A 25477-nucleotide genomic window follows, 5' to 3' on the forward strand; every position below is an offset into this window, starting at 1 on the left:
GCCCACCAGAAAATTCTACAGAAGTGCCTGGCATAACTCTGCTTTCTTGCCATATTCCTCAGCTTACTTTGACCTTCAGCTAGCTCTGCTGTAAGGAAAAGAAGACCAGTGCAAACATGGATGAAGAATACACAAGCTGTAAGGGGCCTTCTGGTTTAGTTTTATCTGTCCTTGCTAATACAGTGAGCAAGTGTGTCCTGGAAGAGTGCCCTGTTCATGATGGGATATTTGGCAAGGTGTGGCAGCAGGGGTTACCTTGCCTCTTTTGTGCAGCTAGGTTTTAAAGAGCATCTGTGAAGTTCAGTAAAGTTCACTCAGAAATCAACTCTTAGTCTTATTACTCATGTTACTTGTATAGCATTATAACAAGCACAGCTTTCTCGACTTGTTCTGTTTATAGAGCAGGGACCATTAAATCCCTGGGCAGCAAGATATTGAAGAGAGATCAAGCTATGGGTAATCACTTGTGAATTCCAAGCTCCAGAAATGCTGAGGAAGTTGCTTTCAAAAGTACAGTGTCTTGGTTCTTTGTGTCTTCTCTTTTTATTTTGCGGTAGAGCTTTACATACACAGCCAGTAATCTGCTGTTTAAGATCAATTAATTCTCTGGGCAAGAGAGATTTTCTTAAGAGGATTTTCAGAAATAAAATTTTTATTGAATGTTTGTCCTCACTTCTAGGCTTAAAGACCTAATATTCTGTCTCAGTCTCACAGCTATGGCCCACTGAGACCCAGTCTTCTGGCAAATGTGGTGCTAAATACTACTAAGTATCTAAAGGAAGCATTTTGATGACTACAGTTGAAATTATCCGAGATAAATTACTAACTGTTTTCCTTTTCTGATCTCAGATGTTTTGTAGCTTGGAAGGAAATGTTGCATCTATGATGCATTTAATTGAACTAAAATTTGCAGAAAGGTACAAATTAAGGGAGGAAAGAAAAGGTACAGGAAGAAATCACATCTGTCAAGGAGCATGTTCAAATGCTGACTTTGAAATAACATGATTCACTTTGGGAAATCTTAGTATGAAAGCTCTAAGTCTCGGATCAATAGTACATAAAAAGAATGAATCTTGGACAGATACTAATCTGGCTTTGACCTTAGAATTACATACAGCTATGGAACAAAGGTTATTGATGCCCATCCTAATCAGACATTTCGAACATCAGAATCTGAAAACTTAAATGATTTGCTTCAGATTTATGTAATTTTTTTTTTTTCCATTTTCCCCATTTTCTTCCTAGTGTTTAGGTACTTAAAGGTGTGTATATTGGGTTTTTGTGGCAAGGCTTTGATAGTAGAGGGGGCTACAGGGTGGCTTCAATGAGAAGCTGCCAGAAGCTTCCCCTGTGTCTGTAGAGCCAATGCCAGCAGCTCCAAGATGGACCTGCAGCTGGCCAAGGCCAAGCAATGGTGGTAGCACCTCTGGGATAACAGAGTTAAGAAGCAGGAAAAAGTTACTGTGCAGGAGCAATTGCAGCTGGAGCAGAGATTGCTCTGCAGACCATAGTGAAGACCATGGTGGGGCAGGCTATCCCCCTGCAGCCCACAGAGGTCTATGGTGGAGCTGATATCCACCTGCAGCCCATGGAGGACCCCATGCCAGAGCAGGGGGGATGCCTGAAGAAGGCTGTGACCCTGTGGAAATCCCATGCTGGAGCAGGTTCCTGCAGGACCTGTGGTTCTGTGGAGAGAGGAGCCCATGCTAGAGTATGTTTGCTGGCAGGACTTGTGACCACACGGGGGACCCATGCTGGAGCAATCTGTTCCTGAATGACTACACCCTAGTCCTGGAAGGGACCCACGCTGTAGAAGTTCATGGAGAACTGCCTCCTGTGGAACGGACCCCACACTGGAGCAGGGCAAGAATGCGAGGAGGAAGGAGTGACAGGGGCAACTTGTGATAAACTGACTGCAACCCCCATTCCTCACCCACCTGCACTGCTGTGGGGGAGAAGGCAGAGAAAATCTGGAGTAAACTTAAACCCAGGAAGAAGGGAAGGGTGAAGGGAAGATTTTATTTTTTTTTTTTTTTTTTTTAAGTTTTGGCTTTATTTCCATTTATTATCCTACTCTGATTTAATTGGTAATAAATGCAGCTAGTTTCCACAAGTCAAGTCTGGTTTGCCTGTGGTGGTTAATTGTTGAGTGATCTCTCCCTGTCCTTATCTTGACCCATGAGTAATATTTTCTCTCCCCTGTCCAGCTGAGGGCAGGGATGGAGTGGCTTCGGTGGCCACCTGGTGTCAAGCCAGGGTCAAGCTACCCCACTATGGTTAAGATGTTCTATTTGACTGCCTTTCTGCTGGAATTCATGAATTCAGAGTGAATGTGCAACTGCTGGACTGTTAATTGTGTGGATTTTTTTTTTAACTGGAGTGGGGCTAATCTTGCTAAAAGAGTGTGCTGTGAGAGGAACGGACCCCACACTGGAGCAGGGCAAGAATGCGAGGAGGAAGGAGTGACAGGGGCAACTTGTGATAAACTGACTGCAACCCCCATTCCTCACCCACCTGCACTGCTGTGGGGGAGAAGGCAGAGAAAATCTGGAGTAAACTTAAACCCAGGAAGAAGGGAAGGGTGAAGGGAAGATTTTATTTATTTTTTTTTTTTTTTTTAAGATTTGGCTTTATTTCTCATTATCCTACTCTGATTTAATTGGTAATAAATGCAGCTAGTTTCCACAAGTCAAGTCTGGTTTGCCTGTGGTGGTTAATTGTTGAGTGATCTCTCCCTGTCCTTATCTTGACCCATGAGTAATATTTTCTCTCCCCTGTCCAGCTGAGGGCAGGGATGGAGTGGCTTCGGTGGCCACCTGGTGTCAAGCCAGGGTCAAGCTACCCCACTATGGTTAAGATGTTCTATTTGACTGCCTTTCTGCTGGAATTCATGAATTCAGAGTGAATGTGCAACTGCTGGACTGTTAATTGTGTGGATTTTTTTTTTAACTGGAGTGGGGCTAATCTTGCTAAAAGAGTGTGCTGTGAGAGTTAACTAAGTGACACAAGGAAGTCCTCAAAAGAGTTACATGGTTCACATTTTATTTCTAGAGTATGAATTTATTGCAAAGAACTTAAGGGCAAAGTTGGTCAGTTCTTCTGTAAGTAAGCCTAGGGTTCTCTAGAGAGTTTTAATCTGTTCAGAGGCAGGACTCAAAAGCTGCTGATGCCTAGGGTACACAAATTTGTTCAGCTGTATCACTGACTTTAGACAGGTGTTGTGTGAAATTCCTCATGTTTTGTTGCCTTATAACTACTATTCCTTGTTGCTTTGCCCAAGGGGTACATAAAACACCACTGTATGTTGGAAAGAACAGACATTTGATGCGGGTATCAGTTGGCCAAGGTGCTAAGATGCAGAGTCTTGATTAGGTAAGGTGCAGTTCAATGGCTTCATATTTTTATTCAAAGGGAGGCTGGTATTTATTCTTAGCCTTGCATTAGATGCCCCAACCTCCTTTCAGTTGTTGATTACAAATTGTTGCTCTCATTATGAATCATCCGCAATGGAGTAAGTTTCCCAAAGTGGACAGGCTGGAATAGTGCTGAGTGCTTTTCAGAGGAAAATCTTAAAGGAACTGAGACAGGAGGTACGCAGATAGCTTGCTGCCAGCTCAAGTGGAGGTGAGAGTGCCTGATCCTGTGTTTTTAACCTCCACGTTCAGTAACAATTAATCCCAAGATCTTTCTGTTCTCTTTCAAAGTACATCATTCTTTTGAGAGGGGGACAGCTCACGTCACCTTGTTCAGTAGATAGTGTCATATCCTAGGATTTGCCAGTTACGGACTCAGATCTCATGTAAAAGCTCTTTTCTGAGAATTGGATCTTCCACAAAATAGCTGTAGCAAATGGATTTAGTGGTGAGCTAGTGAAATGCTGAGACCCAGGCATGGTTGGATTTTGAGTAGTGCTTTTCTTGTTCTTAACAAGATCCAATAGCAACATTCTGCTGTGCAGAAATAAAGAAAATGTCTCGTAGATTTTATGCTCGCTGAGCCTACCCTGTCTTTCAATTAAGAGATATCAAGACCAATAGGGTACTTCTGTGTTTGGAGATTTGACTTATCTCCATGAGACAACTATATTTTAACTGAAAACACTAGCTGCATGTAAATAAAAGGCGGAGCATCCCTGTCAGTAGAAGCCTGGTTAATTCTAGGTTGAATTAGTTTATTTTTACTCCATTTAAGTTCAGACAGATTGTCACTGCCATCTGGTTCCTAGAGAACAGCTATAACAAGCATGGTGAAATCTGTGCTTAGATTTAATTTATGAGAATTTCATGTCTTGCTAGGTCTGTTACCACACAATTTCAGAAGACTGGGAACTTCAGTCACACCAAATTTGTTGGACAACAAAAACAAAAGCTAGTGATATAAAACCTCAACCAGGCAAAAGAGCAAGGTATAGTTCCAGTCTGAAAATAGCCACCTATTGATTCTTTGGTGCTGAAAAGGATAGTGAAGATTCAGAAGGAGAAACACCTGGGAATATTCATTTTTTTTCTGCTGGCTGGAAGAGTCTGTGGTTCTCTGTTCAGTATGATTCAGGCTGAGGTCTGTTTGCTTTAAAAGAGGTCTTTCTTTTTAGGCATTGGGTCCTGCTGGAGCCTTTGTCCAGAGGACACAACCTTTAGTCTCACAGGTTAACCTTGTTAACTTTGCATTTCTTTCTCTATGTTTCTGTAGAATGGTCTCCAGATAGAAAAGCTACCTCAATTTTGAGAATTTGCTCTAGATATAATTTATTTCATGATGATACAGGACAAGGGAATCTTGCACAATATAAGAGGTAACTGTGTGGCCTCTAGGATTTGATCTTTCATATTCAAATTACAGATTTACATCTGTATGTTCGTGTTCCTTGGTGGTCATCCATCTTATCCTATGATCTCCCAGTAGAGTTAGTATTCTATTTAAGTTCTCCTTGAAGAGGTATTGCTAATATTCTTTTCTAGCTTATAATGGCTATCTGGGCTCTGGAGAATAACTTTAATCCACTGACTTTAGAAGTTAGAATACATCATCTCATTTTGGAGTTTTCAACCCATGAGGCCATATACTTGATTAAGCTGATTTATAATAAATGCTGCAAAACAGAAGTGCAGCTTTAATACTGTTGTGTATATATGCTTATCGTGAGTATAATGTGGTTAAATTTACTTTGGAAATGGCTCACATGATGTGATTCAGTGTGTAGCTAGTTATGATTTCTCTGTGTTCATTGGTTGAGTTTCTGTTTGTGTAGTTTCATGCACACCAAGGATTTTCTACTCTTAGACCTTATCCTCGAGGGTTTAATACATTGCAGTAAGTTTCTTTTATGTGAAGCTTGTCCTCTTCCTCAAAGAAGTTTTATTTTGTATATTGCTGGCCCGATTTCCTCTGACTAAAAATACTGAAAAAATGTATGTCAGAATTAGAATCAAGAGTCCCAAATCACAGCTACATCACAGGTCTGGAATATTGTTGAGTATCTGCAGCTTTCTAATTACAGACTCTGAATCTAGTAAATGGAGATTAAAAAAAAAGTTGAACCTGATGTATGATCTTGCATATGAAATGTGTGGGGTTTAATCTCTGGATGATGAAAGATTAGGTTGTCTGTTCAGAAGTGATACGGGGATAAACATGGGTGACACAACTGAAAAGGCATTTTAAATTGCTTTTCTGTTTCTTTTGATTCTTCTGACACTTTAGTGCCAGGTCTTCAGTTGTTTATATTGAAGTTCCTCAGTTTTGTTAGCACTTATTTTGTCTTATTTTAGCTCTGTATTTGAAGTCTATATTCAGTGTCAGAAGCACAATTACTTTGTAGCTTAATGGCTTAAAATGTGTTTTATAATCACAGCATCAGCATCTTGAGTCAGTGTTCCCAGCAAAATGCTCCCCTAGGATCTAGTTGATATTTTTTAATTGAGACCAATATCATATGTTTGCCTGTTATAAAAGGATAGACTTACAGTAGCAGGTGATTGAAAATATGCTGTTCTTAATCCAAAATTAATTGTACTCAATATTGAGAAAGCTGCTACTAGGAAAGTAGAAGATAACTTGCCTCTGTGATGGAATGCCTTTTCTGGCAGGAGAAGCCTTCTGGGAATATATTGGTCTTGAGGACTCACTGCAGCCTTTGTGTTGCTGAATGGTTGTCACTGGTTTGTGACAACCTGCAAAGGCTAGTAGGAGCTGGTATAGTGTTTAGCAAAATTGAAAAACACAGGTTTTGCATTATATGAAAAGATAGACCTTTTGACAACATCTTGGGATGTCTTTGATAAATACAAAGCTGCTTCTAAAAGTAGGATTTTGTGACTGTGTAAATTGTTGCTTAGTGTAAACGTTATTTGCAAATAGAACTGGTTATATGTACACATTGTGATAAACTGTCTTAATTCTGTTTGCTTTCTTTACAGGCTGCGGACTTGAGTAAACCAATAGACAAAAGGATATACAAAGGAACACAACCTACATGCCATGACTTCAATCACTTAACAGCCACAGCAGAAAGTGTGTCTCTTCTAGTGGGCTTCTCTGCAGGCCAGGTTCAACTTATAGACCCTATTAAAAAAGAAACTAGCAAATTATTTAATGAGGAAGTAAGTAGAAATCTTAACATTGTTGCATGCAATGTGTTTGTGGTATCAAAGATCCTAGATTCTCAAAGTTCTGTAGGTGGCTCTCTTTGCCTATATAGCTTATCATTCAGTCACCACCTTTGTTTTTCAGCTATTTCATTGCCTTGGAATAGCTACACAAAAACATTATTCATGAAGAAATCTTTTGGGGGTTAAGATTAAAAATGAGGACTTTCTAGTTTGGATAATACTGTAACTAGTGTTAATTGCAGTTAACTGAGGAGAAAAAAGGTCTGCGAATCTCAGTGTTGCTGCGTGTGCTCTGCAGTCAGCTGTTTCTGAGGCATCGGGTTCTGAATGAAGAAGAGAACATTTATCTCCTATTTAACTAATATTCTGGTCAAAATATTAAATAAGGTAAAAATACCTATTTTTATGGGTAGGATGTTACAGCAGAAACTGTCTCTATCAAGGATTCCTATAAGCTTGCTTGGGCAAGACTAAGATACCAAGCTGAATGCTGCATGGAGAAAGTTGAAGGCTTGTGAGGTCTTAGCCATGTGATGTTCCTGAAAGAAACTCTCCATCTACTTTGCTGCTGCGTGATAAGAAAAGACAGAAGGGAGTACTGTGAGGGGGACTAATGCCCAGTTACTGGGCCACTGGCTCCCATTATCTGGTAGTACCAGCATTCTTAGAGGAGTAAGTGTCTGGATGTGAACAAGGAAAGAAATCTGGTAACTGGTACAACTTTAGACAGCACTTTCTGCAGAGGATAGCAATAAGAATTTGGAATTTGGGTAGGTTGGGGGAGATGATTGGTTTTTTGGGGGGTTTGCATTTGTTTTCTTCCCTTTTGTGTTTTAATCCAGCTGCAGGTGAACTGGGGGTAATAGCAAAGACCTTTGGTGGTTGGTTTGGTTTTGGTATTTGTTTTTGGGGTGGGGTGGGGTTGTTGTTGGGTTTTTGTTTTGTTTTTTTTTGTGGTGGTGTGGGTTTTGGTTTTGTGAGGTTTTTTGTTTGTGGGGTTTTTTGTGAGTTTTTTTTGTGGGGTTTTTTGTGAGTTTTTTTTGTGGGTGTTTTTTGTGGGTGTGTTTTGTGGGTGTTTTTTGTGGGTGTTTTTGGTTTGGGAGCTTTTTTTTGGTTGTTTTTGGGTAAAAGCCTTGCACATGAAGTTAAGCCTTGCTCAGCTTTCAAACTGAGCAAGAAATCTTTCCCACCTCAGAGAGATGTATTGCATTCTCTTTGTGCAAAGAAGGTTGAAGTATTGTTCTCAGTGGGAATGTTTTATAATTAGAACTGTCTAATTCTTCCTCAGATTTCTAAAAGTAGCTACAGCTAGATCAGAAGAGGGGTGCTTTTCTTACCTAGCATTTTCTCAGCTGCTCTGTCTCTGCTTGTGTTGAGTGGGAAACAGTGCTAGAGAATCTCTTAATGCTGCAGAGACTACTCTGGTAGAAACGTCTGCATACGTAGTTGAAATGTTCATTTTACCCTTCCGCATGTGCTACTGCACCCCCCTTTTACCCCATCTCCCCACCCCCAAAAAAAACCCCACCACAATCCACCCCAAACCAAAAACCACCAAACTTTGTCACCACTGGGAATGCTAATTTGGATGTGAACAAGTTACTTGTGTAAGTACAGCTTCAATTTAATCTTGCATGGTAATAGTGCAAGTATTACAAACGGCATTAGAAGTACTAGAACAGCTGGAGTTTCATACCACAGAGCAGTTCCCACTATTGTAGTTGAACTGTGGTTGCTTTGGGAAGAACTTCTGCTGAAATACTTAATAAAGGTCCAGTGTGAGTTTACAAGCCTTTGTTGTTTACTGCCTAGTGTCTACAGTTTGAAGCTGCATTGCTGGATGTATAGTTCTTGTAGCAGTCCACAAATGATAGAAGCACAGAAGCCGCTTCCATTTGACACTATTGTCTTTTTTTTTGTCTGGAAGCATTACTTCCTTGTGGTGGGAATACATCCTTTGGCAGTTTGGTGGAAATTAAATGAGATTATCTATTTTCTACAAAGCTAGCATAAGGATTTGTTCAGTGCTACCAAAACTATGTGCAGAGTAGGCTAGGGTTAAATGACAAATTCTTGTTTTCTACAGTGATGTTATCTGCAGGTAGAACCAATCCTAAAACTTCGTATTTTTGATCTGTGAGTTACAGTATTGAAGTTTGGCCTGGAAGTGTTTGGAAGTTTGGGCTTGTAGCTAAAAGCCGTATTTTGACAGATTTAGCACGGATGCTAGAGGCAATAGAATTCACCACCTGGCCTGTTAGTAATTTGGTGATTCAGGTAGCCCAAAGCTGTCTTTTGACTATCACCTCTGATAAAGCAATCAGGATAGCACTTAATCATATGTGATATGTGAAATAACTTTACCTGTTATGATACAGAAGGTTATGTTGAACTTAAAATGCAAAGACTTTAATGCAGTCTTAATTTGTTACTCTTTTTAATTCTGTTGATACAGAAGACTGTAGGGACTTGAAAGGCTGATGTGAGTGATAGCTTGTGGCTGCCTACCTAAATCAATCTGTAAGAGCAGCAGTATTCCTTCTAGCTTTGTCAGAATTTAATTAGTGGGACTTTCTTATTGCCGAAACCAACTAAATATACCTCACAGAGTCAGTTGTTTCCAGGTGGTAGTTGTTTATTCTCAAGTTAGCCAATTGAATTAAGTTTCTTTCACCTTACTCTTATTTATTTTAACTAAAGCCTTAAGCTGCATTTTTGTTTCCTAATATATTTTTCCTATATCTGTGTTGTCAAAGCTCTTTGTCAGACCTTAATGCACATTCTTGATTGTCTCAGTTTTTTCACTCCTTTGTGGCCTATGCTTATATTTTTGTCCCTTCAAGCTTGTACAGAACATGGCTACCAAGATAATCTTGGCTTGGCTTGGCTTTCTGGCCGGTGACTGAAGCTCTTTCATTTACTATTCCATCATCAAACTGGACATAAGCTCCTTATCCCAGTTACCTCCCTGATTTGCTTTGTACTCCTTTCAGTGCATTTTTGTAACGCAGCTGTCAGTCATACTGACTTCAGGTTTTGTTCCACTGTGCTGCAGAAGTGCGTGAGCCCAGCTGAAAGCTTTTAAAACTTCAGGAAGTGCTAAATTTAGAGGTTTTATCATCTTGCTGAATTTAAAGCTTTTCTGGTTGAGAAAGGGATGAGTTGTATGTAGTCAGTTGCTACATATCAGCTTAAAGTCTCTCTGCATCTTGTCTCCTTGAGCTAACCTGTTCTCATTGCAGGTGGCAGTTTTCTGTTTTGTTCATCGTCTCCTTGAAGTAAAGATCATTTCCAGGATTCCTGTACACTGTTTAAGATTATGTAGCCTAACATGATTATAGATGTAAAATGTCATTTCTAGTATAAAAGTTGAGCAGCTACTCTTAACGAGTAGAGGGTGTACGTCAGGTTGAGCTGCTCTACTACAGGAGAGCAAGAAATTGTGCTTTTTTGCCGTACTAGTGATAGTTTCATAATGAGAAGACTTTCGCTTATAGCAAGCCACTTGGGCTGATGTTCCCTGACTGTATTCACTTGGTGTGTACCAGGTAACTTCCTAACACTTGATATCAAAACTAAATTACTAAAACATGAATAGTAAATATCAATGAACACATGACAAACTACCTAAAGTATCACAACAGAAGCTAAGAATATGTTGTTCTGAAGTTACTGCATTTGAGGAAAAGACCAGGTTGTTACATACCTCAGCTCTCGAGTACAAGATGGTTAATTTAACCAATGAGAAATCACAGGAGAGAGGCTTCCTGGTCTTAACACTGAGGTTGACAGCAGCAAAAGTATACGCAAAAGTTTGATCTATAATGATCAGATGCTGCTTTCCGGTGATAGGTACAGGCCCTGAATGGGTAACAGTCAATCTATTCGTTTGGTTTTTGTTTGGTTAGGGTTTTTTGGTTTGTTGGGTTTGTTTTTTTGTGCTAAGCAGCATAGGAGTGTTTAGGGTTGTTTTGATGTGGGTGGGTGGGTTGGTTGGTTGGTTTTTTTTTTTTGTTATGTTTGTTTTTTTGTTTGGTGGGTTTTTTTTTTTTTTTACATTTTTGTAACTTGTCCTGGTATTTCCTTAGGCTCTGTCTTTGCATTCTTGCCTTTAGCGTAGCTCACCTCTTCTTTCAGCCTGTAATCAGTCTATGTCAAATGCAGATCTAAAGAATTACTTGTCTCCAGGTTGCATTTGAGTGATGCCATGGCTGACTTGGTAAGTTTTAGAAGTCCACCAGAGCTACACTAGTGAACTTAAGGAGTCAAACTTTATCTCTTGGTTCTTACAGCACTAAAGACATTGTGATCAAGAATGCTTATTTAATTGTGTGTCCATTCTTTTGCAGTAGTAGACTCTATTAAAAAGAAACTTCTTAGGTCCTGAGAGGTCCTTGGCTAATGAAAGAAAAGTAATAGGTGGGTGGGGATTCCCAGGTGAAGAGTATGTGGTGCCTTGTCAATTCACTCACTGAACCTTGTGCATTTACTTACTAACTTTCCAGCCACTTGATAGCAGGGTGAATATGTCTGTAGCTTTTCCTCCCTGAATCAGTAAAAACTGGTAAAGGCTCCTAAAGCCTTCTTTTCTTCATCAGAGGATGGATTTTATTTGTGATTTCAGGTAAAACCAGAGTCTAAATTTACTGTTGTTGATTTGTAACCTATGTAGTATAGATGAGTAACTGCCTTTTTTCCCTTTAGCTCATTCTCTGTTTTTTTGATTGTTTCCTTTTCAAGCTCTTCAACCTACACAGTGAAAAATAAAGCTAAGAACACTGCCTTTAGATTCATAACAACAGATTGGCTTGATTGAAGTTCATTCTTTGTGGAATGTGACTGGACCATAATAATAACCTTGGGTAGCACTTAATCTAAAAATAATTTCCTCTTTACTGCCTGTTAAGATGATAAGGTTTTGCAAATACAGTAATATAGCTCCCTCATAGAAAGTTGAGTTCACTTAAGTATTGTTCCCCATCCCACTCCCTCCCAAAGCTCAGATTTACAGTTAATAATTAAAACTTTAATTTTCAGGCTTTCTGATGTGTATCTTCTTTGTTTTTCACAGAGACTAATAGACAAGTCCAGAGTAACCTGCGTAAAATGGGTACCAGGTTCGGAAAGCCTTTTCCTAGTAGCTCATTCCAGTGGCAATATGTACTTGTATAACGTGGAGCACACTTGTGGTACCACAGTCCCGCACTACCAGCTACTTAAACAAGGAGAAAGTTTTGCAGTTCACACTTGCAAGAGTAAATCCACAAGAAACCCTCTGCTTAAATGGACAGTAGGTGAGGGTGCCCTGAATGAATTTGCCTTTTCCCCAGATGGGAAGTTCTTGGCGTGTGTGAGCCAGGATGGTTTTCTTCGTGTGTTTAACTTTGATTCAGTGGAATTGCATGGTACAATGAAAAGCTACTTTGGAGGACTGCTGTGCGTGTGTTGGAGTCCTGATGGGAAATACATAGTGACAGGTGGAGAGGATGACTTGGTAACAGTTTGGTCTTTCGTGGACTGTCGAGTAATAGCGAGAGGCCACGGACATAAGTCATGGGTCAGCGTTGTTGCGTTTGATCCATATACCACTAGTGTAGAAGAGAGTGACCCAATGGAATTTAGTGGAAGTGATGAGGATTTCCAAGACCTTCATTTTGGCAGAGATCGAGCAAATAGTACTCAATCTAGGCTATCCAAAAGGAACTCTACAGACAGTCGTCCAGTGAGCGTTACGTATAGATTTGGTTCAGTAGGCCAGGACACACAGCTCTGTTTGTGGGATCTTACAGAAGATATCCTCTTCCCCCACCAACCTCTCTCAAGAGCAAGGACACATACAAATGTCATGAATGCCACAAGTCCACCTGCTGGAAGTGGTGGAACTAACCCAGGAAGTAATGGAAACAGTATCACAACACCTGGAAACTCTGTACCCCCTCCTCTTCCACGGTCAAACAGCCTTCCACACTCTGCAGTCTCAAATGCTGGCAGTAAAAGCAGTGTCATGGATGGTGCCATTGCTTCTGGCGTTAGTAAATTTGCAACCTTATCACTACATGATCGGAAGGAAAGACACCATGAAAAAGATCACAAGAGAAATCATAGCATGGGACATATATCTAGCAAGAGCAGTGACAAACTGAACCTAGTTACTAAAACCAAAACGGACCCAGCTAAAACTTTGGGAACACCTCTCTGTCCCCGAATGGAAGATGTTCCCTTGTTAGAGCCTCTTATCTGTAAAAAGATAGCACATGAAAGACTGACTGTGTTAATTTTTCTTGAAGACTGTATAGTCACTGCTTGTCAGGAGGGATTTATTTGCACATGGGCAAGGCCTGGTAAAGTGGTAAGTTTTAATCCTTAATGCTGCATCAAAGAACTAGAACTCTGAATAGGTAGTTTTCTTGAAATATAAATGAATGTTGACTATAAAATTTCTTTATGCTTAATGTAAAAAAAAAAAATCCTCAGAGCCATACTTTTGGATACTGCATGCCATATTTCTGAATGATTTGAAGTGTCTTGGATACAATTAAGTATAGTTGCCTTCCAGCAGAAGAAATAAATACTGTGCATCTAAACTATTGATCAGTGTTCTTATACTTAAGCATAACCACAATATGGTGAAAGCTATTTATGTGAAGATTGAAGTAAAACCTGTCAATCACTAAAATGATAATCCTTCTAATGTTTTCTACAAAATACAACACTCCTAGTGAGAGTAGCTTGTGAAGCTGCTGCTTTTCAGTCTAATGAGAAATACGAGCCTCTGAAAAAAATTAAAACCAAAGTGTTTTATTCCTCTATCCTTTCCTGTGGTGGCCTGCCGTTAATGTAAAACCACTTCTTATTAAAACATCAGTCATTTTATGCACAGATTTGCTAGCCCTTTACTGACTGTAGCTTATGCTCTTGAAATTGTGAATCAGTGTAGTCAAAAGAACTCTTAATTTTAGCCAGGTCCTGATTTATATATTTGTTAAATTAAGGAAAACCATGCCAGCTTTCTCTGAGTAGTTTCAGTGTTACGTTACTGTTAGTTTTGTTAGGCAGTTTGATCATCAACAAACTCGTACTTTTTGATGGCACCTGTTCTATCAGTTGAACCTTCACTGAGATATGTTACTAGTTTTAAATCTTGTTGTTAATGCACTTGAACACAGGTAAAACTTTCTGTCATTTTTCTTCTGTCCAATGTATAGCAAGCTAAATTTTGAATGAAGCTAAGTATGGTGATTATTTTATTAAAAAGTACTTTGTGCCACAATAGCTCTGTTTGCCAGCAACATTTTAAAGGAATACAGCTATGAAAACATCACCAGAGTTGATCTAGCAAAAAGGACCATCATTTCTGTGAAAACTTCCAAAAGGGCATGTAGGTTATCACCTGAAGAAAATTATGTAATCTGCTAATACCTGAATATTGCCATGTTGGGCAGCCTAAATGAAAATCTGCTGTTCCTTAGGTTCATGAAGGTTTTAACCATTTGGTTCATAAATCTGACTTTTGAAGTGGAGGTACTGTATATATTTATATACCACATCTTCATTGATAGAAACTTTTAAGTAAAACTGTTTGTATAATTTAATTATCTTTGAGATGTTATCAAATTTGTCAAAACACAGGTATGCATAGAGAGCTATGTCTGCTCTGCATCTTAACACATAGGTGAAGGTTGAATCTAAACCTAAAAATTATAAGCCCTTTTTTGGGAGAAGGGAGAAGAGTGTTACCTAAAACTATTTTTTGCCTCAGCACTACAGAGCCAGCATTAATTTAATTAAAAAAAAAAAAAAAAGAGCACCCCTCCCAAACACTAAACTATTTAAAATGTTTGTCCTAAATGCAAATGCTAAAGCAGTTATCACTTCTGTGACTTGGTGCAATTCATATGTCTCATGAATTAACTTTATACACCTCCAACAGTGCCTCAGATTTCTATTGTGACCTATATTTTCTTTTTGTTCTTAAACTCCTTTGCATACTACTAAACACTACACTGTTAAATTACTTTCAGTGGCTGAGTTGGGTTTTGATAGGCTGGGTATAACTTAAATATTTCTGTGTATTGACTTTGATTTGGAATATGACATTTCAAATATTTCAGAGATAAAGTATGCAGTACCAAAAATCAGGATTTATGTATTGGCCAATATGGAAAACTTTAATTACAGGTAAGTAATTTTCATGCTGAAGTTATCACTTTCAAAATTAATATATTGCACACTGATGTAAATGCCATATTGTTTAGGAAGTATTGACCTAGAAATTTTGAAATGAATTTGTTTTTCTGATTTCACTTGCATTTCTAGTAAGCTCACTCTGCTGGTAAAAACTAAACTTTGGTGGCATGTTTACAGGGCTTTGATAGGAAAATATTTGTGCCAGAAGGACGTTATGAGCATCCTTTTTGTTTATAGGAAAGCACTTAATTTTATTTAATGAAAATTGTCAAAGTATAAAACACTCGTGGTAATGTCTTTCTTACTGGGTTATATACCATCATTTCCATTTTGCCAGCTGTTTTATCCTAGGCTATCCCTTTACTCTGGGGTTTAAAGCTGCTATTTCTAGTCTTCCTTTTGAAATATGGGTCCCCAAGTGATCTTGAAACTCCATCACTTTTTTGTCTGCCAACTCTAGAGTGAAAGCCTCTGAATCTTGCTGCTTCTTCCATCATTGCCTCAAAAGGCCTTCATTAAATTCATGCCACTGCCAGTCTAAAGAAAGAATTGGATGGAAAACTGAAGCAGGCTTGCAGAGTCCAACATAATTTCCATTGAGCCAGCGCTACATTTCCCTCTCATTTTGAATAGCCATCAAAAGATGTGCTGGATAATTGGACAGTGTATGACAAGTTCTCTTCGTTTTTCTGGTTGGGCTGGTGCTGCCCTTAGTGGGGAGGTAGGGGGGGAATAAATCTAGAAATGTCTCCTCAGATGTCATCCTTATGATATTTATATAGGCTGTACAGTGCTTACAGAGGGGCCTGACAGTTGGTTTATGAACTTTCTAAATTGCTACTTTTGTGTATACATGATCATACCTTGAGCTTCCTCACTGGATATACCATTCTTGCATTGCACTTCCAGAACTGCTGTACTAACACTCACTCAGAGCGAAGTGAAATGAATGGCAAAATTCAATTAGAAAGAAGGTGAATGAGGTTCGGGGTTCATGAGTTCCAATTTTCACTCTTGTTTTTTGTTAGCCTGTGTCTACAGAAGAAGGTTCAGGGTGGTGAGAAAAATAGGTTGCCTTAACAAGAGTAAGAACTTTCTTCTTAACATGGTAACAATTAGCTGTCACCCTTCCCCCACCTCGCCCCGTGATCTTTCCTAGGCCCTGCTGAGAAATCTAAATGGGATTATTGAAGTGTTGTATTCATCTGAAAACATAGAAAAGTAATTTTAAAGGAACCAAGATAAACGTCATGTGCTATCTTTATAGCTATTTCAAACTGAATTACAGGACTTGCAGAAGTAATTAAAAACAAAAAACCAAAACCCACTCAAAACCAACCCACAGAACTCCTGAAAAAGCAAAGTGGTACCTGGATATGCACAACAAGCTTTCTCTGAACTTGGCGGTTAGAGGAACTATCTGTGTGGTTCCTGTGTTTGACTTCAGAATTAACTATTGACCATCTTGTACAGTGGCTCAATTTTATCTAAATGACAGTTGCTGACGAGTTTCCTTTGTAAGAAAGCTCAAGGTAAGATTGGCCAGAGAATGAACAGGTGAAATGGCAGTGTATAACCTGGCAAGACAAACATGCTACCATTTTGTAAAACAAATGCACATGGAATTTATTTATTTGACTTATTGTACAGGAGAACTTAGACTAAAATTATAACATCCTTGAATTTTCTAGTTAACTACAATTGTAGAACAGTATCATGTTTTAGTATGATTTCTGTTTTAGTGAAAGTACTTAAACATTCATGTACTATATTTGAGTGAGATGAGCAGCTATACATACTAATTCTTCCTCAATGGAAAGGAGCATTTCATCATTACAATTGAAGTTCAATTGCTGGTATTTAAGTACTATCAAATAGATTTCTTTCAACGTGATACGGTATCTGTATAAACTTCAGGGATGATTATAGTAAAAACTGAAACACAGCTATATGACTTCAGGTTACCATGCTAAAATTTGAAGCTTTCTGTAATGTGCGTAATAGCGAAGTTGCACATAGCATACCTGCATTGTCAGGGTGAATTTAAACCTAGAACACTGGTGTGATATTTATAGCAAGGTATGTGTGTTTGAGCGTGTGTGAGGAGGTGTGACTAGTGGCTCCAGTACAGCCAGGAGAGATCATAACCCTGTAAAGGCTTTATGATGAGGATGTCTGGATTAGGAAATAACATGACTTTTACTGAACACTTTTTAGAAAACCCATGTTCTGAATTATCATCTCTTAAAATATGTACTTGGAATGATTGTATACGTCTGCCCCTTTAACAACATAAAGCTACTAAATTAATATTTAAAATGCTGGCCTGCTTATGTTACAATAATAAAATTTGTGTCAGTTAGTTTACTGTCAATTTACATGTAAAGATTAAACTATTTTTTTTTTCTGCATTTTATGAATTCTGTATACTGGAGTTTGTTAAAGATTGACATGTTAGGTGATACTGTACAAAATTGTATTGACTACCTTTAGTGAAAATCAAAAGTAAAATTCATATGTATTTCCTTTTTACACTTCCATCTAATTTCTTGACAACTTGAATAAATTTCATAGAGCCTTTCTAACATGAACTATTGTTAATTTAACTGTTGCAATAATTAAGCTTTAAGAAGTATTGTTGGTATATTTATAATTTTGAGAAGATCATGTTTGTTTCATACTGCTTATTTTTAGCTGTTCTATTGTCACTGTTACAGCTGAAGAACTTTACTAAATACTTGACATTACAAAATAACTTGCTGGGGTTGTCCTCTGTATACTGATGTTAAATAAAAATGTGTGATTGAACTGTAAATGTAGATAACTTTCAATAGTCCTTTCCACATTTGAGTTTTAATTTATCTTGCAGTCCTTAGGTGGTCTTATGCTAACATACCGTGCTGAACAAATGGCCACAATGAAAGCTGTTAACTTGCTGTATTTTAAAGTAAGAAAATAATCGCATCCTGTAACCTGTTCTAAGTAAATATTTCACTTCATCTCAAGATGATGCATATGTTTGAATGTTTAAATCTTGCTGATAAGGTCATGTCTCATGATACTTATATTTTTTTTTTTAGGACTAGATTAATATGAAATAGAATACTTATCAAATGACTTGTCAAACTGGTTTAAACTCGGATTCAGTTAAACACAGACATATTTAGATTCTCCCTGCCTACCTGACAAATAGGAGCTGGGGCAGAATGTTGTTCCTTCTAGGACTCTACAGGAGCTCTTTCCTCTATGAACTCTGGTGCAGGGTATGTTCTTTATTCCAGCCTTAGATCTAGATATTTACCTAAAGAATGTTGAATTTACAGCCCTGCAGATATGGTTCACTCAGATGATTCCAGTGTGTTCTGTGTAGAAAACCTGTGGCTAGTCTAGAACTAAACTCATCTCAACTAAAACTATAAACCAGTCCAAAACTTTGGCTGCAAAATTTCTTGGAACCAGTTTAGGTGAAGACTTAAGACATTCTCCTTCAGTCTGAGTGGACTAGGGATTGCATCACCCTTGCAGCTGTGGTTCTGTGTTAACCGATGAAGGAGCCAAAGAAATTACACTTACTAAGGTGTTTCAAAGGCACTTTTGAGAAATTTCAGTTCACTGTTAAGAATAAAGCTGAGGAAATCAATCTTTCTTATGTGAACTTGAGAACTTTCTGGTAATTCAGAAGGTTTGACTGACCACTGTGATGGTGTGTGTGTGTATATATATATGTGTATATGCATATATATATATATATACACACACACATATATATAAGAAACCAAAACATAAAGGTATATATAAAGAACAAGTACCAATAGAGGAACAAAATTAAATCCATCCTGAAAGCTTCTGGGAACATCCAGTTACATCAAATGATGCAAGAACTGGTTGGTCAAACCAGTTTCTCAGCAGTCAATGCGAGGATGAAATGAAAACTATCTTCCACAAGTTCTGTGGTTGTAGAAGATACTTTGGCAAAAGATGGCTTGGAACATGAAAGTTGTCTTGCTTGTCTTTAATAACACTGCTCAGCCATCTTGAGGAAATAACTTGTGTGTTCACATTATTTTCTGGGTTTTGAAGTTGGATTTTGGTAGGTGCTCATCAACCTTACCGAATTCATTTGGCTCATTGCTTCTCCTGCTAAGACCACAGTTAGTTTACAACTAGCTCAAATGGGGTCGCTTTATATGCTTTTCCCTGAAGTTTTCCCTGGTTTAGCTCAATTTCATTATTTTCTATTCTGAAAATTTTAAATCTTACTGGCTTTTGTATTTTGAGGAAGCTAGAGAAACACCTTTCTTAAGTATGTGAGCTCTTACTACCGAGATGAAGCTTGAGGTTCTATTGCTTGAGCCAGATCAGGTTTCTGCTGGCAAAAGGCTTTTTTGCTTTTCCCACTAGAGAAGTTTTTGCAATGAGAAGAATCCATCATTGGAATAACCTCCCTGAGGAAGCGGTAGACTCCCCAACATTGGACGCCTCCAAGATTATGCTGGGCAGGGTACTGGGCTATCTTGTCTAGGTCATGCTGTGCCTAGAAAGTTGGGCCAGATGGTCCTTGAGGTCCTTCCCACCCCAGTATTTTATGATTCTGTGGTTCACGTAGTTGCATCTTATTTTTTTCTCTTGCATATGTGTTATCTTCCACTTTTCCAATCCTATGCTAGTCTTGAAGCACTCTTGCCTAATGCCACTAGGCAGATTTTTAGTTAGTTTGCTGGCTTTCTAGCAGCCTTGATTTTTCTTTTTGTTGGCAATGAGTAAAATGGTGATACACCTCTCTGAGGAGAAACTTCTTCATGTACACAGAAGAGAAGTTGCAAGTGAAAATCCCTCGATGCTGCTACATGCTTTTACCAGTATCAGATGGTTTAAGCATTTATACTTTTCTGTAACAGTACTAGAACGAAGAATTAAAAAGGCAAACAGAAGACAAATAATACACTTAAAACTCTGTTTAGTGTATACATAGATTATGTAAAGATATCAGCTTTGCTGTATCCCCCTAAATCCCAGACAAAATATATCTTGTATGTTATGTAAATGTTCAGCATGTGCTTCCTTGAACATTCTCTAATTCATTTTATGACTCCATTACATTAGTACCTTGATTTAGTGAGTATATGCAATTCAGAGACTTAAGCTAATAAATGCTGAATCATTTGGATAAAAAAACTGTTGGAGATTTTGTTCATGTAACTCTTAAAACCAATTCAGGTGATTAGACTACAGAATTCTAAGCAAATGTGAAAAACCTCACTGTTTTGGCATATCGCTATTGCTCAAACACTGTATTGGGCTGTGGGCTCTTCTGTCAAGCAGAGGTCCAGATGACTTTCTCAGATTACTTTCTCAGATTACTTCAGGAATATTGCAGTTCTGGACAGGAATAAATTACCCATGGAATATTCTTCCAGTAATAAATGCCCATTATTTCTTATACTGGCAATAGCAGAAATGCTTTAACAAATCAGTGCTATGTTTGTATGGGCAGCGATTAATTCAGCCTTTTTTAAAACTTGGCTTAATCGTATTAGTGAAGTGCACTAGGAGATACCCTGTTTGGTTTTTATGTTGGTTGGTTGTTACATTGGACCCTTTGATTTTTCTACCTTTCAATTTCAAAACATAAAGTAGGCAAGAGGTGCAGTTCTGACAGCAAGCCAGCGAGTTGCTGAGCCATTTGGCTGGAGGAGGGTGAAGGCTGAGGGTGTGCCAGGAGCATTGTGAGGTAGCACATTGGCATCAGTTTCCCAACTCCTGCTTATGTGTCCAGACTTGCAGTTTATTTTCTATATTAGTGAAAATACATATGATTGCATCTTTGGCTCCAGTGAATCCTGCTCTAATTTACATGAAGTAAATATTAACTCAGTAGTTTCTGGTGCCTTTTTTTAATACTTACTGGTATCTTCTTGTGGTTTTTTTTTTCTTTAAATACAGCAATTCTGGACTCATCTTTCATAGTTTCTGTTGTGAAACCTGATGTTTCAGATCTTTGGGGGGAAAAAACCCAGACTTTGTCTGAAGCATGTGTGGAATTCTATAAAAAATCCCCTCCCTGCAGTGAGTTGTGAGCATGATTAGCCCCAATACTGCTGTGGGCCTTTCTGGACAGGGCACAGCTGTGAGTGCTACAGCCATCAGTGGAAAGAACCTTTTGGATTGTAGTTGTTACGGCTTTTCATTCCTACCCATGCAAGTCTATTTTTACTAAATATGCCAAGTCCTCAGTGTTTCGGGAAGTCAGAGAATGCAGAGACAAACCTGGAACAGCCCTTGCAATTAGCACTGAAACAGCCTGCATGCGGTACTCTCCCTTTGCTAGCTGATGTAAAAAAACCACCACCATCCTCCGTGAAAGAAGCACATTTCAGCTGTATTCCGTTAAGATGGCAGAAGATGTAGGATCTACTTGGAGAGCCCTCTCTGAGGATTGCTTTAGCAAATTCCTGTCTTGGGTCTCCTAACTGTTCCATTTCCCACCCCCTGCTAGACCCACACGCTTACAAAATGACAACACTAATAAAAGACTCCCATTTATTTTCAGAACTTTTTTGAACAGTCTCTTCATTTGTTTCTTCTGCTCGCTCAGTGTGAGCTGTTTGCTGTTCAGCTCTGAGCTGATGCACTGTACTGCACAGCACATCCGCAGTGCTCCTGTCTCAGCTCTGGTGTTTTCGGTCATGGCTGTTGGACTGTGCAGCTCCACTGTTGTGCTATTAATTGCTGCAGCTTTTCTTCCATCTTTACCACCTCATTGATGAGGCTGGCTGGTTTCATCACAGAAAGCACTGCAGTCTAATTTCTTTATTCTTCATTTACAGGCAGGAGCTTCCTGTATTATTTTTTTTTTATAACCTTATCCATCATATTATTCCCAGAGAATGCAATTACAGATATTCTAGTATCACACCCTTTGTACAACAGATCAGATTCTTAAGGGTAACTTCTGTATCAAAGCTAACTTTATTTCAGCCCTCTTTTGCTCTTGTAACACAACTTTCTGAAGTTTCCTCTGTTGCACCTATCATGATTTCTTAAACCGCCCTTGCTTGAAAGGCTGCAATATAATGTCAAAATTCTGCAGAATCTTTTTGTTACTCGGTAAAACATACATGCCTAAAATCTGAATTCTTATTCTTGCTGTTCCTGTATGAAATCTGAGGTCTCTTCTGAAATTCAGCACTTGAAAGAATTGACGAAATTTCTGACCTCTCTCCTGTCTGCAGTAGCACAAGGGTACTGATCGTTAGATTCTTTCCACTTGGTGATCCTCTAGCTTGCCTGCTCAGAGGTGCAGAATTAATGCAGAGCAAGGATTCTTAGAGGAGTTGTAGGAAAATGAATGACACTTCGTTTTGTTTTCCAACAATTGGTTGTGTTCCAGTGTAAATCTGATAGTAGAATAGTGCTTATTTCTCTTCGTCTGCAAAGCACGGTTATGAGCCTGTTGAAAAAGACCAAATATTATGTCATCCCTGGTACTTTCTATGTGCTTAGAAAACACATACTTGCATATGAACAGCTTGGATCACTGATTTATTAAGACTGAAAATAATACCTTTGGATGTCTTTTTCCAGGGTACTTAAAGTTGCTTAGGGGATGTAATCTTCTGAAAAGAAAGACCTTCTAGTAGCTGCTGGCTTTCAGAAGAATGTTTGGTAATGAACTATAGAGTTCTGATTCATCTCCATCACTTTCAAACAAAACTTTCTTTGTAAACATTTTCAGAAGTGCTTCAGTAGTTTGTCTGCTTCAAAATTCTGCCTTTTTTTCACCATCTACTCCTTAACTAATAACTGGGAAACTTTTTGCTCTCTTCTCATGAAATATGCAGTATCTTTGTATTGAGTGGCAAACAAGTTTAAAGAACAACTCACTTCAGTCTACCTCAGCAGTGTTTGAAGCAAATATCCACTACACAAGTAAAAATAGTGTGTTCTGGTTCCTGCAGGTGCTGTCTATGGAGGACACCAAATTAAGCACCACATACCTTTATTATAAATAAATGTGTGTACATATACACATAGTCTGTTATAAATCCTTCAGATGTTGTATCTAGAATCATTGTGTCTGAGCCAGTAGATCCGATGAGTTTTGAAAGGGTGGGCTGTGGTTTTAGCAGGAACTTGATGACTTGAATCCAGCCAGTGCAGCCCTCCTTCCACCTCTTCTGTGGAAAGGGTTTTTTTTCCCCAGCCATGACCTTTCAGTTCTTGGATCCAAGCAAGAAAGAGCTCCTGTAGATTCTGAAGTTGTAGGCCAATTGCTGCCTGAGTTTGTCTAGTTTGATGGATCTGAGTCACAGGATCTTAATTTTGAGGTAAGATCCTGAGCTGTAGCTGTTGAGAGGAACTGCTAAAAGTGCACTGACCATGCCTGCGTAGTAGAGTCACACAGTGATACTCACTGGTGTGCTTCCCGCTTAGCTGCCATTGTGCTCCTCAGCCTGCTGGCACTTGCTACAACTAAATCATGACCTTGCAAGAAAACCAAATTGTATTTTTATATTAAGTTTTTCCTAACTAAGTCTGATACACAGTTACTTTATGTAAATCATTAAAAAGGGGCTACTATACATAAGTCTGAAATGGAATTTATCCATTGATATCTATCTGTAAGGTATAGTCTTAATGCAGAACAGCAGTCTCTGTGTAGCAAGGGGTGGCACACTGTCACATGATGATGTCTGAAATGAGTAAGTCTCATTTTGTTTAAGCAGTGATGTAGTTAAAATGAGCTGGTGAAAAGTTTTCCTGAATGCCAACTTAAATTGTAATGGGGAATCTTTCCTGAAGTCTTGCTCAGTGTTTCATTCTCTCTTAAAACTACCAGAGTAACTACTTGGTTAGATAATCTATTTTTCTATGCAAAGCTTGTAATATTCAGTAGCATTCCAGAGATTGTTTCACTCTATCAGGTTAGGTGTCAACCTTGTTGATACTGGAATAGGTTGGTTTGTTGGTACCCTAATAAAACACTGATCACTTTTATGGTGTATGGTTTTCAACGTTTCGCAGTTCACAATAACTCAAAATGCAAGGTAGATTAAATCAAATGCTGGGATCAGATTCACTGTGTGTCATAACCGCACATGCTTGCTTTCTTACTTACCGAAAGCTCTTTTGTGTGCTGCCTGACTGATACAATAGCGGCCTAGATTCTTTTGTAAGAAAGAAAGTGCTGATGGCTAAAGTAAGCAAGTGGTGGTAAAAATAAAATGTACTCATTTTAGCTTCAGGCTAAGAACTTTATAAACTTAATGTCAGGTTCTCTTGCTGGATTAATGTAAATTGCTTTGTTTGCAGGGTTTATTGTCATCCCAAAACCAGGCCAATTCTCCAAGTGGAACTGTAGTATAGCCATCACACTACTGCTAGCAAACCTCTGAACGCAGGACAAGAAGTAATGACAGTGGAACCAGGAGCTGTTCTTCAGGCAAAGAGCATCACAAATTGTAATGTGGCAGAGTGTAAACATGGAATTATGTGAATCACATAGTAATTTGCAAAGGAATAATGTAATGAGTTCTTATTACAGCTAATACTGCTAATCTGCGCGCCCAAGGAAGGGTTTTTGTGGCAGGGGGAAAACTTCCTTTGGTGCTGCAGGAAATAATAGTAACATTTTTGGTTTTCTTTATACTTTTCAAGTCCAGTGTAATTTAATCTCTCTATAAATATATAAATAAAAGATATATATATATATAGTGTAAAATAAAGTATGTTTCTTAAATTCAAGTAAGTTCAATGGTTAAACTAGTACTTCACCATTGTTTATTTTGCACTGATTTTTTTAACCAGAGATGGCTAGAAGACAGCCTGGAATGCACTCATGGAAAATGAAAGTCATTACTTTCTGGCTTCAAAATGTTATTCAGGAAGATGGATGCTGCAATCATAGATTTTTAAAACAAAATTGTTTTGCACTTAAGTAGTTTAATGCTAATATAGAATTACTTTAAAATGGTGCCCAGACACCAGAAAAACTATGTTGTGGAGAAAAGATCCTTTGTATCTATTAAACATTTATTTTAATATTGTTGTTTCCAACTGCCATTGGCTCTGTATTATATGTATAAATAATGTGATGGGGGAGGGGAGTAACATTACACTAGAACTCATTCATTTAAGAAAGTGATATTTCTAATTCAGAAAATACATATTAAACTATCTTAAATATGCATTTTTGTTTACTTTTTGTTCAAATTCAGTCACTTTTGATGTAATCAATCCTTTGTTGAATTAAATGTTTGGTACAGAAATAACATCTAAACTTTGTACAACAGATTCCTTTCAAAATTAGCCCATCTAGAACATGGCTTCATATTTAATATAGTTGAATTTTGATTAGGAAGGTGAAATAACATTGTTTTGCTCTTGCTCATAATGGTTTATCTTTGAATATATCATACACCAGAAATTGCACAGACAGGCAACTGTGCAGGGTAGGGATTTTGTAACCACACAGTCCCAGGAGTTGTGAAGTGGAAGATCCAGCAGCAGCAGATGTAAATGCTTTCTGACTTGGCAGTCTAAAATTAGGTCAATGTACTGGAGTTGATGCGTTTCTGAGACAACTTGTTTGTCTTACATCAGACGTCTCATTTATAATTCAGCACTCTTAAGCTGCTAAGTGTTGTGGAGATAGACGTAGGGGTGTACTTGTACAGTTCAGT

At 38.4% G+C, this 25477-nt stretch overlaps 1 protein-coding gene across 1 annotated transcript; it reads left to right on the forward strand.

Annotated features, from left to right (window-relative positions):
• The first annotated feature begins 1519 nt into the window (after positions 1-1519).
• Positions 1520-24653, forward strand: LOC104401349 (WD repeat-containing protein 20-like). The gene is given in 4 exon segments (XM_010021767.1): positions 1520-1711; positions 6336-6599; positions 11680-12957; positions 24108-24653. Coding segments are annotated over 4 exon segments (1788 nt in total). The 3' UTR covers positions 24162-24653.
• The last annotated feature ends 824 nt before the right edge of the window (positions 24654-25477 follow it).

This window comes from Nestor notabilis, unplaced genomic scaffold (genome assembly GCF_000696875.1).
Source record: "Nestor notabilis isolate BGI_N333 unplaced genomic scaffold, ASM69687v1 scaffold6719, whole genome shotgun sequence".
Classification (NCBI taxonomy): domain Eukaryota; kingdom Metazoa; phylum Chordata; class Aves; order Psittaciformes; family Psittacidae; genus Nestor; species Nestor notabilis.